General features: G+C 40.0%; 1 protein-coding gene across 2 annotated transcripts in view; it reads left to right on the top strand.

Moving 5' to 3' along the window:
* Window positions 1-20,784, top strand: part of ZNF507 (zinc finger protein 507) — a 39,044-nt gene extending 18,260 nt beyond the window's left edge. For both annotated transcript variants that reach the window (XM_062176437.1, XM_062176435.1), the window contains 2 exons: window positions 15,915-16,049; window positions 16,159-20,784. In XM_062176437.1, the coding sequence (XP_062032421.1) occupies window positions 15,915-16,049; window positions 16,159-16,522 (499 nt within the window). In that variant the 3' untranslated portion in view covers window positions 16,523-20,784. The remainder of the gene's footprint in view (window positions 1-15,914; window positions 16,050-16,158) is intronic.
* The last annotated feature ends 4,575 nt before the right edge of the window (window positions 20,785-25,359 follow it).

Below are 25,359 nucleotides of genomic sequence, written 5' to 3'. Positions count from 1 at the left end.
AGACATCATGGAAATGGAATGTTAGTTTACCTAAATGAGGAGATTTTGCCTGTACATTTTGGCATCTTTATTCTTGAATTTAATGACATAACCATAACAAATTCCTACAGATCTAGAACTAGAGCATTAACTTGTTCATTGAGAAGCATTTATTGAGCAAATGTTCTATGCCAGGAGTTGGCCTGGGTTCTTGGACAAAAGTCATAACAAAAAGGCATGATCTTTGCTGTCATGGACCATGTCAACAAACAGTGAACAAGTAAACTCTCAAATGCAGGTTGAGCATCCCAATATGAAAATCTGAAAGTTTAAATTCTCCAAATTCTGAATTTTTTTGAGCAGCAGCAGGAAGCCACGAGTGAAATATTCCTTGGTCAAAACACAGGCACGCTAAAAATACTGTGCAAAATTACCTTCTGAGGCAGGTGCTGTGATGCAGCATGCTAAGCTGACAGTTGGAACATCCACATCCCATTTCAGTGTGTCTGGGTTCAAATCCCACCTCTAACTTCCAACCCAGCTCCCTGCTAATGTGCACCCTGGTGCCAACAGGCGATGGCTGAAGTACTGTAGTTTCTGCCACCCACCTGGGAGACTGCTGGCTTCTGCCTGGCTCCAGCTCCAGCTGTTGTAGATTTTTAGGAAGTTAACCAGCAGATGGAAGGTAGCACCTAACACTCTCCCTCTCTCTCTGATTCTTTCTTTGCCATCCAAATAAATAAAAATAAACTTTTAAAATAATTACCTTCAAGCTATACATATCAGGTATATATAAAACATAAATGAATTTGGTCTTCGGTCCCATCTTCAGGGTACCTTGTTGTATATATGCAGATATTCCAAAAAATAAATAATCCAAAACACTTCTGATTCTAAGGGATTGTAAAAATCAACCTGTATATAATTATGCTAAGTTTATTAAAGAGGTTAATGGTTTTGATTGCTGGTTCTATAAAGAAGGGCTTTACATCTACCAGAGTAGATGACTTTTTCTGCTTAAAAGCTTGTTTTGATAGCTTTTGGTGTCTTAGTGGTGTTTTCTTATGTTTTCAAAGAAATCACAGACTCATACAATTGGCTGCAGTTGTGCTAGGGACTTCCCAATAATGGACAACATCCTATGATATTCTGCTTCATGTAATGTCTCCAAAGTCTTATTTTCTAATCTAGTGACTCTCCAGTTAACTTTCTTCAAATACTTTAATATACATCCTCCTTTGTCTTCATATCGTTTACAGTCATCAGAGTATTACGTGGCACTTTCTATTCCTGTCTGTTTCTAGGAGTTGCTCCTCTTTGTCAAATACTGTTTGCCGTAAGTTAAGACAGTAAGCACAGCCTTCTTAATGATTGATTTACTCTGAGGATCACAGTAGTTTTTCTGGCTTATTTCACATTTGTTTCATTCCATGTAGTTGCCTGGTACACTTAAGGTCAGCGTTTGAGCTTGGCTTGCTTTCTCAGAGTCCATACCCTGTGCATTTTGAATCTCTACATTTTGTTAAGAAACATGCTCACAAGTAGCAGTGATGAATTCTTACACAGCAAAAATACCTTATTGCACAGCTTCTAATTTTTGCACAAGAGCACAGAAGATTCGTTTAGTATTTTACCTTGTCTGTTATGTAACAGATTTTTCTGCCATGGCAGTACAGGTTCCTTTCTCATGCCTTTGCTCTTATGTTGTCATTTCAATTCTTCACTGAACCCGTTTTTGTGGTCTGGGCAATAATTTCATGGGAACAAATAGTCCTAATAATGAATCTGAGAGCTCATGTATGGTATTTTATGACCCTGGGTAAACTCTTTACCTCTCTATGCTTGGTTTTCTCAATTGTAAAATGAGGATAACTAAGATGCTGAGGTTCAGATGAAATGCCTATGCCATAGGAGGTACTAGCATATAATAAGTAGCCAGTCAATGGTAGCTAATGGTTATTTGTCCTCGTTCCTTCCCAATAATTTCTTGACTAACCAAAAAAGAAAAGACTGTTGACCTCCTCTCATTTGGGAAGCAAAGGAGAACAATTCCGTTCCTGTGTAGGCAGGCAAACCTCCTTTTACAAGGCGGAAATATGTTCACTGCTGAGGTCCCCATGCCACATCTGGCTGCTTTGGAGGCACTGCAGTGTCTTAGGGAGCCTTGCTTTAGAATCCCAAGTATGGATCACACTCTGTGTGCCCAGTTGGAGACCACAGGGATGTTATTCCAAGCTAACCCTCCTTTCCCAAATGAAACTGGGGAGAATGCTGCCTGCTTCATAAGGCCTTTGAAGACTGAATGAGAATGTATTTCTGAGGCACCCAGAATGTTACCTGGTGCTTGGAAGGGCCTGGTTCCCTCCTTTTGCTTAGGAAGTTGTGAGTCGTCTGAGGAACTCCTTACTGCAGAAGGAGGGCTGTTTTCCGCTCCTGTGTAAGGACAGAGAGAGATGCAAACACATCACCATTAACACAGTCCCTGCCAAGTGCAGCTGACTTGGTTTTTATGCAGTGTAAACCACATACCAGTGGTTGTACCTGATATTTATAACATTGACTTCAAACTTTCAGTGAAAGAATCAATTCAGAATTTTCAAATACTAGGTTTTCATTGGTTACTTCAATATTCCAGTACTAGAATTGCCCTGATTTTCATCCCCTGATACCATTTTTGTAGAGAGCAAAATGAGAGAACAAAACATTCTCTTGAGGTTACCAACTCTCTTCTAATCATATGGCATTGAGCCCATTTTCCCATAGAAACACAAGTGTATTGATTACTTGGGTTGTGAAACTAGATGGTGGCCAGAGACGACCATGGAGGGAAGTACACGGGCTTTGGACTAACATACTCTGCACATTGCTGGCACACAGTAGGGGCTCTGTAAATGTTGACAGTTACCTGTGTACCTCAACTTGTCTTCTATAAAATGGCTCTTACTGTATAAGTTTAGTTTATTATTGAAAATAAATGTATAGTGGTATTACTGTACCTTTTCTTCCTTAAGTAGGTGACCTACCTAAATATGTATGTTGAAATTTTCTAATGCTAAGTCCAAAAAATACCAAATTCTTCTTTAAATGTTCTAGACTATACCTTTAGTTTGTTCATATCAGGAATCAAACAAGAGCCAAACACCTCATTTGTATGTTACATCTCTTAAATGTCTCCCTCCTTCTTCCTCTCTCTTTCCTTCTCTGAGTTTTTAAAATAGACTTTTTAATTGAGGCTAGCATATATCCTAAAAATTACATAAATCATAAATGTACAGCTTGATGAATGATCATAAATCAAATTTTTTAGAAGGAAAGAGAGGGAGAGATCTTCCATCAGCTGGTTCACTCTCCAGATGGCCACAGTGGCCAAGGCTGGACTGGGCCAGAGCCAGGAGGTTCTTCCAAGTCTCCCACGTGGGTGGCAGGGGCCCAGACATTTGGATAATCTTCCACTGCTTTTCTCAGGCCATTAATAGGGAGCTGGATCCAAAGTGCAGCATCTGGGACATGAATTGGTCCCTGTATGAGATGGCTTTCCTGCTATGCCAAAATGCTAGCCCCTTGAACTCTTGTTTTAACAAATAAACCACCGCTAGTCCCTTCTTGGGCCTTCTCGTCCTTAACCATATCTTACCCATTTCTTGTAACCATTGTCTTAACTTCTAGCATCATGTTAGTTTTACCTGTTTTTTAACTAAATAGAGGTGGAATCACACAGTATATGTTCTTTTTTATGTTTTTTTTTTCTCTCAACATCACTTTTTTCTGTGTGTATAGTAATGTAGCACTAATATATCTCATTGCTAGATAGTATTCCATTATAAGACTATACCACAATTTATTTATTTATTCTACTGTCAGTTGATATTTGGATAATTACTGAGTTTTCCTCCTCATTATCAGTAATGCCATTTTTAGCATTTTTTGTGCAGATATAAAGTGAGTCCATTTCCATTGGGTTTATACCTAGGAATAGGATTTTTAGGTAACTGAACATGGGCATTCAGCCTTGGTAGATAGTATCAGCATTTTTGTGAAATGTTTGTACTGATTCATATCCTTACCAACACTTTGTATTTTTAGTCTTTAATTTTGATCATTCAGGTAGGTGTGTAATAGTGTTATTGTAGTTTGTGTTTGAGTTTGTGTTTCCCTGATAATTTATGAGGTTAAGCATCTTTTCATTTGCCTGTGGCCTACGGTCCATTTCTTTATTGGACTGTCTTCCTTTTTCTTACTGATTTACAGGAGTTCTTTATGTGTTCTGAATACAAGTATTTGTTGTATATACTGCTGATGTCTTCTGAACTGTGACTTTCTGCTCTTAGTGATGTCTTTTAATGAACAGAAATCTCTGGTTTTAACATAGACAAGTTTTTTAATCTTTTTATTTGTAGTTAGGAATATTTTGTCTTTGTACTTTGAAACTGGTGTTTTTGTTTTTGTTTCAAAAATGATGAGTAAAGTAGAAGATGGTACAGAAGAAAAAAATGTTTGCTGATTTTCAGGGATGACACATCAACTGGGGCAAAAATACTCTGTGTTTTTGTGAGCTTAGGTTTCTCACAGGGCACAACAACTGAGAGAAAAATCTCAGAAACAAAATTCCAGAAAGGTTTTGGCAGCAGGAATGACATTTTAGAATGACAAGATTGCCTGTCAGTATGGTCCATCGTTGATTGCATGGCTTCTGTATAAACATGTAAGAAAGGATAATAATAGCTGACATTTTCGAGACCACTTTCTGTGGGCCAGGCAGTGTGGCGAGTACTAGGTACGTGTCAGTTCACTTGATCCTCACACAGCCTTAGGTGTGGAGACAGGGCTGCAGTAGATTAAACAACTTTCCCCAGGTCTCACAAGTGGCAGAGCCAGGTCTTGAATCCTTGCTGCTAGTGCCATGCCATCCTGCTTATCTCAGCTATGCCAGGGATACACCATGAAGCGGATGACAGACTGCCCCCAGCTCAGTGGTATGAAACAGTAGCTATTTCAGTATACTGTGGAGATCCGGACTAGCAATTTGGACGATGTCTTGCCTCTAGCCCATACAATCCCTCAGCAGGGAAACTTGGAGGCTAGAGGTGACTGAGATAGCCAGGGGTTGCAGGCACTAGGACTTTCTCATCTACTCTCTGGTAGCTAATGCTGGCTGCTGGCTGAGCTTCAGTGGAACACATAACATGATTTTTTCTCCTGGACTTGCCAAATAAAAAGCTTCTTAGGTAAGAGCTAGGCAAAAACTTTATTGGTTTTTATGACCCACCCTTAGAAGTCTTATACTGTCCCTTCCACCACAGTGAGTCTCAAGTTTCTTGTCATTGGTGGGTGTGATGACTCAAGTCAGTGGTGTTGGCTTGGGGAAGAACTCAGTCTATGAGAAGTTCAGATTTGTTTTCAGGAAAATCAGTATAGCAGATAGTATAATTTGGAGAGCAAAAGTATGGGGTTTTTTTGTTTTTTGTGTTTTTGAACAAATTAATTGAAGGAGTTTCTTTTTTCACAATGGCCTTTTCAGGTTTATCACAAAATTTGAAGTGATATTTCTCTGGGTTATCATTCCTTTACAAGCATAGGAAGAACCTATTGGGAAGCTTCTGTTGAAATCTTTGTATATACTCAAATCAAACTCAAGTCACCCCAAATCTTGTAGGATATCCAGTTTCTTCCAGCTAACCCCTCAAAGCAGTTGTCCCTAATTGAATCAGACCTAGAGACTAACCAAGTCAAGACCCAGACTAAAGAAATAGGGAAGTTTTCACCAGCGTGGTTTTCTCCCTGAAGTCCTGGGTCTGAAGTCATGGTTGTTAGCACTGGGATTAGCACTGTTACATCAGTATCCATTATTAATTCAAATGTACTTGTTTCCTCTTGACTCGTTTCTCTCTGATTTAGTAAACTCTGACAGCTCAAAACCTTAAAAGTGGCTGTGTCCCGCAATCCAGGAATATTCTTAACTAGTGGGGAAAAGAGGCAAAGGTGGGGCACACAGGGAGCCTCTCTACAGGTGTATTGGTGATGTTCTGTATCTTACCTGCGAGTGTCCATTTTTCCTTTGTTGTTCCTAAATGTTCTGGAGGAAAATAGACTTTATTCTAAAAACAGTCAACACTGCACAAGTGGTCAAAAACATTCTAACCGTAACTAGTGGTTAATTTATTCTACTTTTGTAGAATGGAGCATTATAGCCCATTGAAAATATAACTTTTAACTTGAAAAGTACTCATGGAACATTTTCAAAAATAGGATTAAAAATCTGTAGTATGATTCTACTTTGCATGAAATCTGCACATGTACATTTAAAAATTTGGGAAATTATGCAAGTAATATTTTAAAATTTGTCTTTGTGCTTACCTCTGTATTCCTTTTTGGTACAAAGACTGTAAGTTAATCTGTTAGCAGGGGGCTCCCGTGTCAGACAACATAGTAGACTAGATAACCTGAACTACTCTCCCAATGACAGCAACTAAAGCATTAGATAAATATTAAAACAACTTCTAAATATTTTACCTCTGCAGTTTCTGTCAGGGAAATTGAGAAACTACAGAAGCAAAAAAAATCGAAATCGAGTACCTTGTAAGGGAAATAAGCTGTACCTATTAACATAAATGAATCTCAGAAACAAGAAGCAGGTCACGGAAGAATGCATAAAGTATGCTTGTACTTATGCACTCAAAAACATACAAACAGTTACCTTAGGGATACACAAAGATAGGACTGAAAAACAAATCACACAATATGAAATTGGAAAATTGTCCTCTGTTGGGGAGAAAGGAACACCCAGATCTTGAGGAACACCCAGAGCTCTTAAGGTAGCAGTAATGATTTTTAGCAGATGTCATATCCAGTGTTTACTGTTGTTTTTTTAAGTCTGTGTGTACCTTATACCACTCTTACATGACAACTTTTTTTCTGTTATGAATGCAAATTAAACCAAATCTATAGGACAAGTAGTGGTAAGGAATTGGAGATAAGTAGATTTTGTGGGTAGTTCAATTTTTTTATTTGTTTTGAATGAGTGATATGTGTAGGCACATAAGAATTTTAGCAGCCACTTGTGTATTAAAATAAACACTTGCTTAGTTTACTCTTAAAGTAATTATTATTTATATTGGGGTCATGTTAAGTTTCTAGATTAATTAGAAAGAATTAACAACTTTATATAAAGTATAGGCTTTTTTATTCCTTTAAGTCATCTATTCTGTACCTCAGTAGTATGTTAAAGTTTCTTCATTTATATTAGTCCGCACATTTCTTGTTTTGTGTGTGTGTGTGTGTGTGTGTATAAAAGTACTTCAGAACATCTGTGGAAGGGCAGGTGTTGTGGCACAGCAAGACAAGCTACCGCTGGGACACCTGCATTCCCCATCAGGTACCTGGCCACAACGATTTCTGATTCAGCTTCCTGCTGACACACCCTGGGAGGCAGCAGATGGTGGCTCAAGTGCTTCAGCCCCTGCCAGTCATGTGGGAGACCCAGGTGGAATGTCAGACTGCGGGCTTCAGCCTGGCCCAGTCCTGGCTGTTGCTGGCATTTGGAAAGTGAACCAACAAATGGAAGATCCCCCTCTTTCTGTCACTCTGCCTTTCAAGTAAATAAATTTTTTAAAGTATATTTTGTGGAAATAGGATTAAAAGATAAATTTATTTTAGTACTCACATGGGAAAATAGGCCAGTGTAAAGGTACTAACCCCATTCACAGGGTCTTACCCTCTCATAGTTTAGTTACTTCCCAAATGCTCCACCTCTTCATACTGTCACCTTAGGAGTTACATTCCAAAATAGGAATTGCAGGGGCCACATACACATACATTCAGACCATGGCACCTGTGATTTCAAACAAAAATTTGGAGAATTAAAATGTGTTATCTCCTACAGTTTGGAATAAGCGTCCTTACTATGTCTTGGCAAATTGTCAGCTGTCCTTTGTAAGCATGGGTCAACTTTCAGCATTTCATCTTTTGCTGTTTGGTATCAGGAAATATCTCCAAGAATTCCTTTCAAGTGAAATTTTTGCCAGTGTAAGTTATCTCTGGAAAGCACATAACTTCATTTGTTTCACTGAGTTCAGCCTTAGAAAGACCTGAAGGCTGAAAATGCTGTTCTTCAGTGGCTACAGGGGCAGCATCCCTATGGTCAACTATTTGTTCTATAAATCCATTTGCATTTGTGTCTAATTTTGCTCCCAGCGATACTGTTTCCTGGATTTTTGTAGCACTTGCATTTTGTGTACAAATTTCCCCTCCTTTTCACTGTCCATTTTTGTAAAATGTCTTGTGGGTTTATCACTGGGAGACAAAGAGGCAGCACAACTGTAAGCTTTGCTGTGTGTGTGAACTAGAATCACAATGAGCACTCACTGACAGACTTTGAAAGGAGTGAAATGATTGGTCATTGATCATGATGCACCTCTGTTTTAGCAGGGAGCTAGAGAGCAATGAAGTTTTGACTATATAGTTATTCACAGTTAGTATACCTATCACAGTCAGTGCAATTTGAATCATGCTGTTGGAGGACTGCTGACATTGAAGCCAGGGTAACTGAAATTTGTGCATAACAGAACTGTGCAAAGCAATATCTGCCTCCTCCCCACCACATACACATCTTTATTGTGCATACTCGTACATAGGGTTTCTTTTCCCATTGCCATTATAAGTTGTGTCCTTTCCTTCCTCCCAGCATTTTAATGTTGTTATATATAGGAACCTTCTTGACCTATACAGAATGTTGGCTTTATGTTTTTATAGACTTATTATTTGTGCCAGTTTTTCATTTCTGTTGCATTATCTAGTTATAGAACTATTATCTGCAGATGTTGGTCTCACCCCTTCCTCTATGATATTTGTACCTCTTTTTTTGTTTCTTGTCTCGTTGTACTGGTTAATACCTCTGCAACACTAAATAATAGTGGGGAAAGTCAACAACCTTGTTTTGTTCTTGGGCTTGATGGAAATGCTTCTGGCATTTCTTCATTAAGCCTTATATTAGTTTCTGGTTGAGATATGTACAGTTTATCATGCTGAAGAATTATCCATCTACCCGATTTTACAAAGAAGTCTTATTAAGACTATATATTGGGTTTAGGTATTGTCAGCCTGGTCTCAGTACCTCCTGAAGTGTGGTAGTAGGAGATACACAGCTGTAACCATGAAGTATATATTTTTTAAACTCTGACCTTGTGTTTAATGAATCTTCTAAATCACCTCCTCAGAGGACATTTGCCAATCTCTAGGGGCATTATTGTTTTGTTGTTTGTTTTGTGAGTGCAAATATCATTTCAAACCAATTTATTTCCTTGCTTTATGAGAAGGAGCGTTCTAAAAGCAGTGTGGCCAGCCTGCAGTCACAGTGCTGCAGAACTCTGAATAGGCAGAAGCACAGGGACAGTGACCTGCGGAAACGAGGAAACAGTCCGACAAGGGAGGCCTGGAGCGGAGTGCCCACGGTGGGGACGTCGGCTGAGGCAGTCCATGCGTGCCGTTAATTACAACAATGGAATGGAAGTGCTTTAGTTGAAACTGAGTATTTCAGGTTCTCGCTGTCGTAAACTGCACCAAGCTTCATAAGTTTCAGTAGTCCCATAAACCAGCATTGGTGCTTAATGATTAGATTGTTAAGAAACTGATTTAAACTTGGAAGCAAATGATTTGTATGACCGCAGATATAGCACCATGGATTGTTTTGAAAGTCACTTGTATGTCTTTGAAAAATATTTGTAAAGGTATCCTTTAGGACATTACTGTTTATCACAGCTGAGAGAGAGGGTACTATGAGCTTCAAGTGGGTAGGAGCCAGGAACGCTGCTAGACAACATACAATGCCCAGACAGCCCCACTGCTTAAGAATTATCTGGCCCAAAGTGTCCATAGTGTTGAGATGAAGAATCTTTTCTCTAGGTCCACTAGCAATTTACAAGAGAAGGAGGAACTTGATAAACTGTATCATCAGAAAGTCATCAGTGCATTCCACAATGTGAGGAATTCTACAAGGCAGAAAACCTGATGTCTTAGCATATCCACAGCATGAGGATATTGCAGGGAAGACTTAGTGTAGATCAGAAGAGATTTAAGATATTTACCGGGGCTGGCATTATGGTGTAATGGGTGAAGCACTGCCTGCAATTCATGGCACTGGTTTGAGTTCCAGTTACCCCACTTCTGATCCCGCTCCCTGCTAATGTGCCTGAGAACGCAGCAGAGAATGGATGGCCCAAGTGCATGGGCCCCTGTAACCATGTGGGAGACCCAGGAGAAGCTCTTGCTCCTGGCTTCAGCCTGGCCCAGCCCAAGCCATTGTAGCCAGGGGAGTGAACCAGTGAATGGAAGATCTGTCTCTCTCCTCTCTATGTAACTCTGCCTTTCAAATAAATAAATCTTTTTTTAAGAAAAAAAAAGATATATACCAACCAAATGTAATACTTAGAGCTTTTTTGGATCCTAATTTGAGTAAAACATTTCCATAAAAATCAAGGAAATTTTAGTGGGGATAAAATATAAAGCAAGTTAAGCAAAAAGCCAATAAATAATTACTGAAGCTTGATAATGGAGATCCATTGTATTTTCCTTTATAATTTCATCTTTGTTTAAGGATTTTTATGGATTTAGAATTTTTTAAGATAAGTTTCAGTAAGAACAATAAAAATGTAACTTTTCTATCCTGATCCTTTCGAATGGTGAATCCTCATCACAGCTTTCCTAATATTGAGTTGTCAGTATTCCTGGAATAGCTCCCCACCCGAAAAAAGAGTGTGCATATACTTCCATTGGTACACACTGGAGCTTATGGACTGTGTTCTTAATTATTTTATCCAAAGGTTTAAGTGCTTGCGATTCTTAACATGAAGATAATTATCAGCTTTTAGAATTACTTTTTTACCTGAAACAGTAGGGAATTAGTGATAAGATTCCACCAGTTCCATCCAGTGTTGCCATTACTAGGCAGCCATTAAATATTTAGTGTAGAAAGTTTATATCGGAGAATAGCAACAGAAGAGCAGGCTTACGTGATCTCAGCTTTATAAAATAATATATGAATTTTTAAAGACTGGAAAATAGACATCAAAATCAATTGAGTGGTTTTTATTTTCTACTCCTTCCCCTGCCATTTCTAAATTTTCACTGTGAATCTTTGAAATCAGGAAAAAACTCTTTACAAAAAAATTTTTTCTTTCTTTTTTTTTTTTTTTGGGCCAGACAGAGACAGAGAGACAGAGAGAGAGTTATAGACAGTGAAAGAGAGACAGAAAGGTCTTCCTTCCACTGGTTCATTCCCCTAATGGCCGCCACGGCTGGCGCTGCGCCGATCTGAAGCCAGGAGCCGGGTACTTCCTCCCAGTCACCCATGCGGGTGCAGGGACCCAAGCACTTGGGCCATCCTCCACTGCCCTCCCAGGCCACAGCAGAGAGCTGGACAGGAAGAGGAGCAACCGGGACTAGAACCCGGGGTGCCAACACCACAGGCGGAAGATTAGCCAAGTGAGCCACTGCACCGGCCTACAAAATTAAAGTAGTTCACCTGGCATCCAGCTCTTGGTTCCTGATACATTCTCCAGTGAAATATCCATATCAGTACTGTTGTCATACAGATAGTTGTAATGAGATTGCCAGTTACTTCTATGATCTTTCTCCCAAGAACCCAAAGAATGAGTCTAACCATGAGAGGAACATCAGACAGCCACAACTTAGGGGATATTCTACAAAATGTCTGACCAGTAGGCCTCAAATCTTAAGATCAGTTAAAATAAAGTTGGAGAAACTGTTAGAACGTAGATCTTAAGGAAACATTTGAGTGAACGTAACCTGGTGTCCTAGGTAAGATCCTGGACCACAGGAAGCACATTAGATTAAAAAACATGACAACCAAATCAAGTATGGACTTCAGTTAATAATATGTCAACATTGTTTCCTTATTTAGGGCACACATACCACAGGGATGTAACATGTTAAGCAGAAAAAGCTCAACTTTCCTCTAAACGTTTACTATGACAGTTCAGAAATTGAGAAGTGTAATTTTGATTTTTTTAAATGTTTATTCATTTTTTAATTTATTTGGGAAGGTAGAGGGAAGGAGATCTTCCATCTGCTAGTTTACCCTCCAGACGTCCACAGTAGCCAAGACTGAGCCAGGAACTCCATCCAGGTCTCTCACATGGATGTCAGGTATACTTGAAGCATTATCTGCTGCCTCTCAGGCACGTTAGCAGGAAGCTGGATCAGAAGCAGAAGTGGGACTCAATCTCACAAACTCTGACATGAGATACAGGCATCCCAAGCATCGACTTAACCTACTGTACTCCAGTGTCCACCCCAACATTTCTGTTTTTGGAAAAAGAGAACAGGCATGGGCATTGCCTTAGAGGTTAAGATGCGATCCAGGGTGCTCACATCCCAAATCCCCAGTGCCTGAGTTGGAGTTCTGGCTCCAGCTCCTGTTCTGACTTCCTGCTAATGGGAACCCTAGAAGGCAGTGACGATGGCTCAAGCAGTTGGGTCCCTGCCACTCGTGTGGGAGGCTTGGATTGAGTCCCCGCTCCCAACCCTAGCACAGCCTCAGCCATTGTAGGCACTTGGGGAGTGAACCAGTACATGGGAACTCTTCTCTTTCTGTCTCTCCCCCACTCAAAAAATAAGAGAGCAGTTACTTAATTGAATAGCTCAACACTTTTTTTTCCTTAAGGTTTAAGTAATATTGGAGAGGTTCTACAAGATAAATTTGAAATTTCTGGGGTTTCTTTTTATTTTATTTTTAATAAATGTGTTTATGGGATGCAGTGTGATATGTTGATACATGTATACAATGTGTAATGATCAAATCAGGGTAGTTGGCATGCCCATCGCCTGAAACTGCGTTTCTTTTGCTGCGACTATGCAGAATGTCCTCTCTTGATGCCACTTTGAAATATACCATAAAGTGTTGCTAACTGTAGTCACTCTGCTGTGCCGTGGGACACCAGCAAGTAATTGTCCTGGCTGGCTCTGGATGTAGTTTTGTACCTGCCCCTTCTCCTACTCCTGCCCAGCTTTTGAAAGCCACTCTTACTCCCCTCTTGTTTAAGCTGGGGTTTATTTCCTCGGTTTTCGAGTGAAATTCTACTTGCATGACACTGACTTCCACACAGGGGACCCTTTGTGCAACGTGGTTCATTCTGCTTAAGGAAGTTTCTCGTGAGCCTTCAGAGCAACAGCATTGAATATGTGAGGAGACAAGTAATTTGAACAACCAAGATTTCATGTCTGCTTTCCCTTTGCATAACATAAATAGGAGAGTATTGGTATTATAAATTATCTCACAGGCTCAAGTTACATGCAGGCATTGACTTAGTGAAAGTACTAGAAAGAAATGACTGGGCCCGCTCTTGCTTAGTGTTGACTGAGTGCCCAACACCGGCATGAGGCTGGCATTCCTTTCAGTGAGCTGATATCAAAAACACTTAGGCAGTGGACTGCAACCACACTACAGGCTACGGTGTGACCAGTGCAGTGATACACAGGCATCCAGTTTAATGGCTTGGGCTGAGAGTGATTGCCCTGCTGGCCCTTCTATGGAGATACTGCTGAAAACACATTTATTGAGATTTGTCACAAAATTGATGCATCTTAAATGGGAGTAAGCAAAATAAAATGAATTAAGTTTTTGTGTGTGTTGCCAGTAATAAATGTGGTAATTTTATTTGTCCTTAAAGTCTTAAGGAAAATAGGCTAGCATTTTTTAAAATATTAAAAAAAATTTTTTTCAAACATTTTACCACATTGTAAAGAAGTAAAATTTTATAGAAATAGCCAGAACCTCACATCTTCAGCTCTTCCTGCCCACTAACTCATTGTCCTGAAGTTAATGTGTGTTGTTTCAGGCATTTTACAGTAACTTTACACATAACATGTATGTGTGTATTAATAACAAGAGAGCAAATCTTTTTGTTGCTTCTTCTTTTATTAACATTGGTTCATCAGTATAGATCTAGTTCTTTATTTTAACTACTCTATAATGTTCCTTTATATGTTCCATATCCTTGTGAAAGAACACTGGTTGTAGGTTTTTTTGTTTTTGGTTTTTACCATGCATGGCCTCAGTATTATTCTTATATGCATGTCTTTGTGAGTGTGTTTGAGAATGCCTTTAGCGTGAACACCTAAACCTGGACTTTGTGAGGTGGCAGGTTTGCGTATCACTGTTTTAAGAGCTGCTGCCACATTGTTCTTTGGAATGCTTGTGTATACATGCATGCAACTTGTGCTTTCCCTGTCTCCACATGGTGAAGAATCTTAGCAGACTTACTCATCTTTGCCAATCCAGTGCATTTCCTTGACTGATGTCACCGAGCATCTTTTCATGGTTGAATTCTTAGGAGTTCTCTGGAAAATACTGCTGTATTGTCTTTATCTAGGCTGGTATTTCTTGAGATCAAAGACCTTTGGTGTTGGAGCTAGTCCTCAGGACACATAATAAAGGAATACTACTAATGCTGTCATGAAGTTAAATTGGCGATGGGTGAGAGTAAGGTTTTAGTACCTGTCCTTATCTAGTTGTTTTGTTTACTCTTTGATTTGCTTTATGCTTTGTTATTGCTTACTGGTATAAGAAAGAATTCAGTTGAGCTATCTGATTTATGGAGTTTGTAATTAAGTGTCTTTTACAAAGTACATTTGCAATTTCCTAAAAAAGGCAAACATAGTTTTACAATACAGTCTAGCAGTTATACTCCTAATTATTTACCGAAAGGGTGAAAACTTCTAGTCACAGAAAAATCTGCAAACACATGTTTATATCATCTTTGTTCACAATTATAAAAAACTGGTAACCAAGTTATTTTTCCTCAGGTGAATGAGTAAATAAACTGGTATATCCATACAGTGGGATCTTACTCAGCAATTAAAAAAAGCTGTTCAGCCACTAAAAGCATAAAGGGGCTGTAAATACATGTTGCTGTGATTCCAGTTATATGACATTCTAGGAAAAGCAAAACGGAGATACTAAAAAGAGATACATGGTTACCAGGGACTGGGACAAGGAGAGAGGGCTGACTAGGTGCAAGATCTCAAGTTAGTGAAACTCCTCAGGATGAGTGATAGTACACATTTGGCAGAACAGGTAGAATGCTCATGTAAGCTGTGGACTTTAATAATAGTATGATTCATCAGTTATTACTATTATACCACACTGATGCACAATGTTAATAAGAGGAAATGGATAGAAGGGGTGGATGGGAAATCTGTTATGTGACCATGTAAATTTAAAAGTACTCTAAAAAATAGTCTATTAATTACTTTTAAATGGCTTCATTGTGAAATTCACATTTTACCAAATGTTCCAAAATATATGCAACAATTTGTTTCGGGGCCAGCACCTGCAGCTCCAGCATCCCTTATGGGTGCCAGTTAAGTCCCAGCTGCTCTGCTTCTGGTCCAGCTCCCTGTTAATGTGCCTGGGAAAGCAGTGGAAGATGGCCCAAGTGCTTGAGCCCCTGCAGCCATGAGGGGAACCCAGATGAAGCTCCTGGCTTTGGCTTGGCCAAGCAAATCTTTTTTTGATTTATTTATTTATTTGAAGGGTAGAGATAGTTAGAGAGAGAGGGGTCTTCCATCCATTGGTTCACTCCCTAGATGGCCACAACTACCAAGGCTCAGCTGATCCAAAGCCAGGAGCCAGGAGCTGCTTTCAGGTCTTCCAGGTGGGAGTAGGACCCAAGCACTTGGGCCATCCTTTGCTGCTTTCCTAGGCCATTAGCAGGGAGCTTGATTGGAAGTGGAGCAGCTGGGACTCAAATGGCGTCTGTATGGGATGCCGGCACTGCAACTGCCGGCTCTACCCACTACGCTACAGCACTGACCCCATAAATAATTTTTTTTAAATGTATGCAGTAGCTTCTCAATCTGAAATGTAATAATTGCCATGGGACTCTCATGAAGTGTTAAAGTTGTGCATGCCTGTCTTTCAGATGCTCTTTGTGTGGCTACGTGTGCAGCCATCCTCCTTCTCTGAAGTCTCACATGTGGAAGCATGCAAGTGACCAAAATTACAACTACGAACAAGTGAACAAGGCTATCAATGACGCAATTTCCCAAAGTGGCAGGTATCTCTTCTACCCCTTCCCTTTATTGCTATAGATAAATTCAAGCTAGGATTAAAACCACTAGTCTGACATTATGACTCATTCAAGCTTTGCATGTTTTGTTTTGAAGAGTTCTTGGAAAAGCCTCTGGAAAGACTCTAACCGGCAGTGAAGAGAGAGCTGACCCTGTCACCGGAAGTTCAGAAAACTCCGTGTCATCCTCAGAGCTGATTTCCCAGGCTCCCAGTGAAGTTGTAGATCCCAACGAGAATGAGAAACTGAGCCCAACAAATAATACCTCATATAGTGTAGAAAAAAACTCCAACCTGGCCCCTCCTGGTATGGAGTATTGTGTTTTACTCTTCTGTTGTTGTATTTGTGGTTTTGAGTCAACCAGCAAAGAAAATCTCTTGGATCATATGAAAGAGCATGAGGGTGAGATTGTAAACATCATCCTAAACAAGGACCACAACACAACCGTAAACACAAGCTAGGGGGAATAATCACTTGAAGAACATGGTAGACGAGGATCCCCTTAAACCACAGCCTCACCTTTGTTGTCAGGTAGCTAATTTACTAGACACAGAAAAAAGAGTCGGTATGGTTTTCAGAAGAAGCGACAGATGCAACTTTGGAACTAAACCCGTTGTAAAATGAATTCCAGATGGGTAAGCAGTGAAGGGAAGTAGGTTGAGGAGGAAGCAAAAATGTAAACCTGTATTAACCCTCTACCACCCATCTTAGTGTCAGGTGTATTTATTATCAAAAGCTTATTGTAGTGTAGAAATGCAAGAAGAGTTACAAAAGGGCTTTGCAAGGCGTTGTTCTAAAATGTATGCTATCTGTGTCACAGTCTTCAGCAGAGCCTCGTTTTCTTCATTCTCACGTTTCACATGCCAGCTCTAGGATGACAGGCCTCTGGTGAGAAGAGAGAGGCAGCTCGAACAGGGTTTCTTTCTGTGTCACCGACAGAGTCGACAGGGAAACGGAGGGCTTTAAAATGACCCACTTAAATCAAATCGTTCCCTCAATTTATAGGAATTAATCCTCTACCCGAGCTGAGATTTCTCCCTTTACACCTAAAAAAAAAGAAGGAAAAGAGAAACCTCTAAACCAAATCTGGACTGTCAGCAACGCAATTAAGAAGTAAATTATTGTCTTAAATTACAGTGAATTTCTTGTGGGCAAAGGAGGAAATAGGTGAATTCCCATCAGACTTGAAACAGATCTCAAGTTCACAGAAATGGTAATTCACTGGGCACAGTGCACTTCTCACAGGTTCTTTTCAGAGTGTTGGATGGGACACAGCACACTTTGCCTAGATACACGGTCCTCCTATCCCTCTCGGCCAAACAAGATCATGCTGGTTATCTGAAAGAGTCTGCTGAGGCAACAGGGTGTGACAACTGGCTTTTGATCATCAGCCCCATAGAAATAATTTGAACTCCTAAGGTGAAAATCAGCTGGATGAGGGGTAAAATTCAGGAGCCTTTTACAATGAGTGCTGCTCTTGAGATTTTCCTTCCTGGAGTTTATTAGTTTAGTCATGTTTAACAGAAGAGGAGAAACCAAATGTGACTAAAATACAGTAGAAATTCAGGTTCTTTATAAAAACTTAATCAACACAAAGAGCATTCAGTAAATCCATAGGATTTCTAAGAAATTCCAAAAGGAATTTCCAGTATGATATAGGACATGTTAAAAACCAACTAAAAGTGCTTTTGCCATCAAATAGATGTAATCTCATTAATTTCACATTTTGTACTATAGTTATTTCCAAAGGTGAAAGACACAGGTCGTTTCTGTTTTTGTAGTTGTATTCACTTATTTATGCGTTGTTTATTAACGTGAACTCCACCTACAAGTCAAAAGGCCAGTGCGCCAGTTTTCACGGTGCTATTTCTGAGTTTCTGAATATTCTGAATCCTGATTTTTTAACATCTAGAGTTAAGGCCATGACTCTGCTAAACTTAGAACGTGCGAAACAGAGTTTTTTGAGTGGGCAACTCTGTAGACATTTTGTTTCCAAAGTCCAGTTATGAATTGAATGAATATTTTTAAGATAGTATTAGGAACTATTTAAGTGGGGCCAGGTATCTTGAAACATTGTCTGATTTGTTTTTTTATCTCATTTTGATAATGATATTTAAACAATTGATTGTAACTTTGCAGCTCTATGATTTAGTTAGCTTTAATTTATTTATGAAACAATCCATTTCTGATTTGTGCTTTTAAAAAAAAAACATGAAGTTATATATACTAAATTATATACCCCAAATCCATTGTATTTGGATTTAAATTCATTTTCTCCTGTTTTCAGAATTGAAATATTTATTTCAAATTCAAATACAGTATTTTAAAGAGTCACATTTTTTACCACTCATGTTATTGCCATTTGTGTCGACCAGTTTTTTCATTGCTGATAACTGTGACTCATTATTTCTTTATAAATCTGTTATTCCAGAAGTTAACAACCTTACAAGAATTTTGTTTGATAAATTTTCTTTGTCTTTCATTTTATGTAATCATTTGGAAAATACTAATAACCAAAGTATCCCAAAAACTTCAATAGTGTGACTATTTAAATTACCTTTCTTCCATTTCCTTAATTAAACCACTTCTGTTGGTTGCTACTTAAGTCTTTCCATTTGGAATCATGGATTTAAAATTTCCCTAGTTCATGGGGGAAAATTAACCCACAGGTTCAAAGCCTTTAACCTTTCATGGAATTCTGGCTTTTGAATGTCTTAAAAGCTTTCTCCTGGCCTGTAGGAGGAATCATATACCAAGAATGTTCTATACCTTCCTATTGTTTTGTGGCAAGCCTTAATTTAACAGTGTCTCTACCATGAACAGTTGAGTTTTCTTAAAGTAATAATGAAGATTAAATATGCAATTGTAATTGTAAAAGAGATAGCTATTAAAATCAGTAGTAGTTTGCTTTATAGGAATATTATTTTATTTATTGCTGTTAGACCTTTTGTTATCCAATGCCCCTTGTATTTGTTTTCTGCTCTGAACACCTACAATTCCAGAATTTGATAGTGAAGTTCAATTTTAAAGGAAACTTACTGGATAAGGCCGCGCTGGTGAGGGAAAAGGTGATGCATTCTGATCATTATGAGATATTTTTCAGGGCTCTGTCGTTTACTCCCGGTCTTAATAAACCAGCACATGGTTGGAGTCCCCAGTGTTCCCGCAATACCGTGCTTACCTTCCATCTGATCTGTAGACCTCAGACAGTGCAACGTAATGACACTGACTGAAGCCTTTCTCTAGATCTTTAATCCTATCTAAGGTAGCGTTGGTGGTTCCATAGTTTTCTCTGTTCTTTCTCACGAAACAAATGGTGGGCATCCATGTTTACATTGTGTCTTCCCGCAGTGTGCTTGCCCTGACAGAGACAAGCAGGCTTCTCTATTGAGACTTACTATATTTTTAGTTTTCATAGACACTTATTTAATCTTTTTTTATTGTACAGCAAGGTGCTCTAAGTAATATTCTATAAAATATATTTAATAGAAATTTGAGTTTGATATTCATGGACATGAATACATGTATTTTTTTAAGAAATAAGTATTGTGTAACACTATGGCATTGCTTCTATAGCCAAAGTATAAAAATTTCTGGAACACTGACATGTAAAGACTACAGTTAATTCTGACACTGTATCTTATTAAAATAGGATGATTTGCATTTTGTAAAATTATCCTGCACATCAAGCTGCATGCCTTAAAGCTGAACCTCTAGGATTGCGTTCATGGTAGAACAGTTCGTCTGTTCAGAACAGTGAGGCAAGGTCCATAGCGCTTCTCTAACTACCTTTGGAAATACTGTACAATGTTAGAATAATTTATTTTGCTTTACAGGAGTTTGTCATGTATTGACTTTAATACTGTATTTTGGTAATAAATTTTTTGTTAAAAATACTGGTCTCTAACTTTTATTAATAGTGATTCATAGCCAGTCCTAACCTGGAAATGTTGATTTGATTACCTAGGAAGTTGTGTTTCAATAATTAAAAGCTGAGCCTTGTTTACCTTTTGGTAATTTGTTAAACTGTTGCTGACCAGCATTGAACTGTGCTATACCAAGATGATTGGGAAAGCTAGTTATCGTCATCGTTTTAAAAGTTCAATATGAATTTGAAGCCTTTTTTTCCCTTGCTATACAGGTCTGCATTTTATTTTCCAAATCACACACTGAATATTCTGCTAATGGCAGTTAGCGTTCTTTACTGAAGGCCAGAGATGACAATAGTGTGTTCACACTTTGGTCATTTTGTGGCCTGTACCAAGTCTCTCGACATGAGGTTTGTTGCATCGGCAGGTGACACTAGCATCATCTGACTGGATCATTGGTCTGATGATCAGTTTATGCCCTGGAATCCTGGGCTACCTCAGCTTAAAAGTGACCAAGGCCAAATTCTTTGTTTCCCAAAAGCTGTAATTCCTTGTCCTGTGCCCCCTAGAGGCAAAATCTCATCAAATCTCATCACTGTGTCCTGACTGCCAAATTAGTTAGCAATCCTAGCATGGAAAGGCTAGAACCTGTGGCCCCATTTGGTCACCACCAGCTACATGTGGCTATTAGAAGTATGGCTAATACGCTCTGTAAGTGTAAAATATACCACAATTGCAAAGACTTGGTACAAAAAAAAATGTAAAGCATCTCATTGATAGTATTTTATATTGATTACATGTTGAAATGATATTTTGGATACATTGGGTTAAATAAAATATATCACAAAAATTAATTCCACCTGTTTTTGTTTTTGTTTCACTGTAGCTACTAGAACATTTTCAATTACATGTGTGGCTTACTTTATATTTCTCTTGAACAGTGCTGGTCTAGAAGGAGGGTTTGCCAGCTATGGCCCTCGCTTCAAATTCTGCCTACCACACTGTTTTTGTAAATAAAGTTGTATTGGAAGACAGCCACACTCTCTTATTTGTATCATAAATGGCTATTTTCAAGGTATAATAGCAGCACTGAGTAATTGTGTGACAGAAACTATATGGCCCACAAAGCTACCAGAAAGAAAAGAGCTTTTTATAAAGAAAGCTTTTTATAGCAGTATTTTGTAACTAAATTATATTGTTTCCTCTTCTGTCATTTTTATAGTCCACGTAGTCTTCTGCAGCTCTTATCCATACTTTACGACCTCAACCTAACTCACTGTTTCATCAGTCTCTTGAAGCCAAACACAATTTGTTTAAAATAACAACACAGGAGCAGGCGTCTGGCCTGGTGGCCAGGATGCCTGCATCCTCTGTCAGGTACCTGGGTTTGATAACCTTTCTCTGCTCCTGAGTCCAACTTGGTGCTAATGCAGACCTTACGAGGGGTGATGATGGCTCAAGTGACTGAGTTCCAGCTACCCACTAGGGAGACCTGGGATGAGTTCCTGGCTCCCGGCACTGGCCCCAGCTAGGGGCCACTTCTAGCACTGGGGTGTGAAGCAGTAGATAAGAGGTCTCTCTGTACCTTGTAAATAAATAATGCATAAAAATAAGTTAAATAATGCTACTATAAAAAATGTTGTTTTCCTCCTAACAACCTGCTTCACCCTCTCAGTGCGGGTGGCACTACCACTGGTGATGGAGTCATACCACTTGCATCTGTAAACCGTGGTACCACGGAGCCACAGCAAACAGTGCATTCAACTGGGCTGACCAGTGGCTTGAGTAACCCAGGATGTAAGAAAAGAGCCTGAGATGTGCACCTCTTTATAATGAATAGCGTGTGCGACTCAAGCCAAATTCACGGGTGAGGAGGAGGGTGTAGTTGGCTCTGGATTAGAGCTGTCGATTAAACTGGCAGAGCTAAGAAAAAGTCACAGTACTCTCCTGCACAGATTTCTTCCAAATCAATCAGCAAGGATGTAAAATGAGAACGTTTTTGGCCCTATAAATTCCTAGAGAAGTTTCTGTTTTTAATTGGTGCCATACGATAGACTGACTTAGGTGGAGTGTTTTGCTGTATATCACAGGATCCAAATGGATGTGAGATGCTTAAACCATTTCCAGAGTCCTACATTTGTGCAGCAAAATCCAGTTTGAGTACTGTTAGGGGACTACAGACCTCATTTTTCTGTTAGTACATTAATAATGTACTGTTCTGTAGTTTTATCATTTGAATCATGAAGTGTTTATTTAAAAAATGACAGCTTTGGTTTTTTTAATCTGAGTTTTGTTTTTGTTTTTGCAACACGCTATTTAAATTGTTTATCTTAGAAAAGTGTATTATTATAAGGGCAGGCATTATGGCACAGTAGCTTAATCTGCCCACATCCCATATCGGGAGTGATGGCTCCAGTCCCGACTACTCCCTGCTTCTGATCCAGCTCCCTGCCAATGCACCTGGGCAGCAGCAGATGATGACTCAGTATTTGGATTCAAAGATAGATTCATTCTCTCTTTCTCCCTGTTACTCTTTCACATAAATGAAAAAACGGTGTGGGGTTTTTTTGTGGTGTTTTTTTTTTTTTTTTTTTTTTTTTTTTTTTTTTTTTTGACAGAGTGGACAGTGAGAGAGAGAAACAGAGAGAAAGGTCTTCCTTTGCCATTGGTTCACCCTCCAATGGCCGCTGCGGCCGGCGCACTGCGCTGATCCAAAGGCAGGAGCCAGGTGCTTCTCCTGGACTCCCATGGGGTGCAGGGCCCAAGCACATGGGCCATCCTCCACTGCACTCCCGGGCCATAGCAGAGAGCTGGCCTGGAAGAGGGGCAACCGGGACAGAATCCAGCGCCCCAACCGGGACTAGAACCCGGTGTGCCGGCACTGCAGGCAGAGGATTAGCCTGTTGAGCCACAGCGCCGGCCGGTTTGTTTTTTTTTTTTTTTTTTTAATGTATTATAGTAGAGCTTCCTTTGAATTAAGTTTAAATTTAGTCATCTAATATAAAAAATTTTTTTAAAGATTTGTTTATTTATTTGAAAGACTGAGTTACAGAGAAGCAGAGGCAGAGAGAGAGAGAGAGAGGTCCTCCATCTGCTGGCTCACTCCCCAGATGGCTGCCACGGCCGGAGCTGAGCCGAGCCGATCTGATGTGGGTGCAGGGGCTCAGAGAGCTGGATCAGAAGTGGAGCAGCCAGGACTCAAACCGGTGCCCATGTGGGATTCTGGCACTGCAGGCGGTGTCTTTACTCCTTATGCCACAGTGCCGGCCCTTAGTATAAATATTTTAAGATGTATTTATTTATTTGAAAGGCAGAGTTATAGAGAGAGGGAGGGAGAGACAGACCACAATCTTCCAGCCACTGCTTCACTCATCAAAAGACCGCAATGGCCAGGACTGGGCCAGACTGAAGCCAGGAGCCAGGAGCTTCTTGGAAGTCTCCCACATGGGTTCTTCAGTTCAAGCGCTTGGGCTATCTGCTGCCACTTTCCCAGGCACAGTAGCAGGGAGCCAGACTGGAAGTAGAGCAGCTGGGACTTGAAACTGCACCTATATGGGATGCTGGCATCGCAGGCAGCGGTTTAACCAACTGTGCCACAAAGCCAGCCCCTCGTATAAATTTACTGCCATGTAGTAAAACGGTCTAATATTGGTGCCTTTTGAGTTCCTAACTCAACCGTAATTACACCAGGTGTGTTACTTAAATCCCGATACTGAAGGCGCCATTCTGTAACAGTTTGCAAAGCTGAATGTAAGAACAGGTACTTCTTTGGTAACACTGAGGTACTTGGGGCCTTTTGTTTTAAATAACTCTACATATTAGATAGAATTTTATTTGCAGATACCAGAAAGTAATGACTCCTTGGCCATGAGCTCAGACCCAACTATTTCATCGTTACGATTTCTCAGCTTAGTCATGTGTTAAAAGGTAAAACAGAATATAATTACTTTCTTGCCACCAATACCAATAATCCGTGTGGTCTTTAAAACTAGTCGTGGAGTATGTGATTGTAAATGCGTACACGGTAGGAAACTGTGACCTAAAAAGACCTTCAACAAAGCAAGTTACTCATTTCAGGCTTTTCGCAAGCACTAGTGTTATTTTAAGGCTTATTGTCACTACACTGCACATCTCTGAATTTTTGTCTACTTGTCATTAATTTTAGTAACCATATTTCAGAAATGATGTGGCTGCCTTTTACTGAAATAGGCGCATCAATCCACATCTTGCTCTTTTTGTTTATATCTGCAGTCCTATTTAAATTCCGTATTTCCAACCACAAAAGGTGTTAGAAAATGCTATTTCAGGATGTCAGAGAAAAAGTACAGCAGGATGTGGTTCACATCTTAAACTGTATTTCTGCTCTCCTATAACTAGCATTGTGCAAAGGAAAAAAAAAGTTTGGAGATGAAATATTTAACAACTGTAGGAGCCAGTGGTTTCAGCGTTATTTTCGTTTCCTAAGCCCCTCTGCATAGGAAGCAGGAAGACCATCGGTGAGGTTGAGCCCCCTTGGAGTGATGGTCCCAGACCCCACGCTGAGAACCGCAGCCTAGGCTGGCATTCCTCCCAAGGCGGCTCTACAGCACCTGGGCCGCCTGGAGCAACCCTGAGCACAGGCGCTGGTGATAAAGCCTCCAGTGTATCGTCTGACAATTTTTAAAATTACTTTGTAATAGCAGAGGAGGAAACAAGCGTGAATGTTCCTAATGGGAAAGCAGTCACTGGGTCCCATGTGAAGCAAGGGGGCAGGGAGGATGTGTGGTGTCCAGACCACCAGGGGCTGCACACAAGCTGTGTGTGGTTAACTCAGCTGGTCTGGGACGTGGCCTTTCGCCTTCTTCTTTTTTTTTTTTTTTTTTTTTTTTTTTGACAGGCAGAGTGGACAGTGAGAGAGAGAGACAGAGAGAAAGGTCTTCCTTTTGCCGTTGGTTCACCCTCCAATGGCCGCCGTGGCTTGCGCGCTGCGGCCGGCGCACCGCGCTGATCCGATGGCAGGAGCCAGGTGCTTCTCCTGGTCTCCCATGGGGTGCAGGGCCCAAGCACTTGGGCCATCCTCCACTGCACTCCCTGGCCACAGCAGAGAGCTGGGTTTCTGTTATTTTCTCTTGGCTTTTTATGATGATGATGATGACTATAAAATCCATACTATGAGACCTAGCTCGTAGAGTTATAGGGATTCAGTGAGATAGTTACAAAACACCTTGGCAAAGTCCTGGGAGAGCTCTGGGCAGTGCTTGGTTCCAGTCCTAGAAAGCCATGTGATTGGGGGGAGGCAGGCAGTGTTTTTGAACTTCAGATTCTTCATCAGTAAAATGGATGACGAGGCCTGCCTTGCAGTGTTATTGTGAAGAGCACAGACCTGGATATAAAGGGCTTGGCTGTGTAGGAGCTTCAACAATGGTGGCTCTCATAGTTTAATCCTTAAC

This window comes from Lepus europaeus, chromosome 19 (genome assembly GCF_033115175.1).
Source record: "Lepus europaeus isolate LE1 chromosome 19, mLepTim1.pri, whole genome shotgun sequence".
NCBI classification, from domain to species: Eukaryota; Metazoa; Chordata; class Mammalia; order Lagomorpha; family Leporidae; genus Lepus; species Lepus europaeus.
Note: the sequence above shows the minus strand (reverse complement) of the source record. Positions and strands in the feature narration are given on the sequence as shown.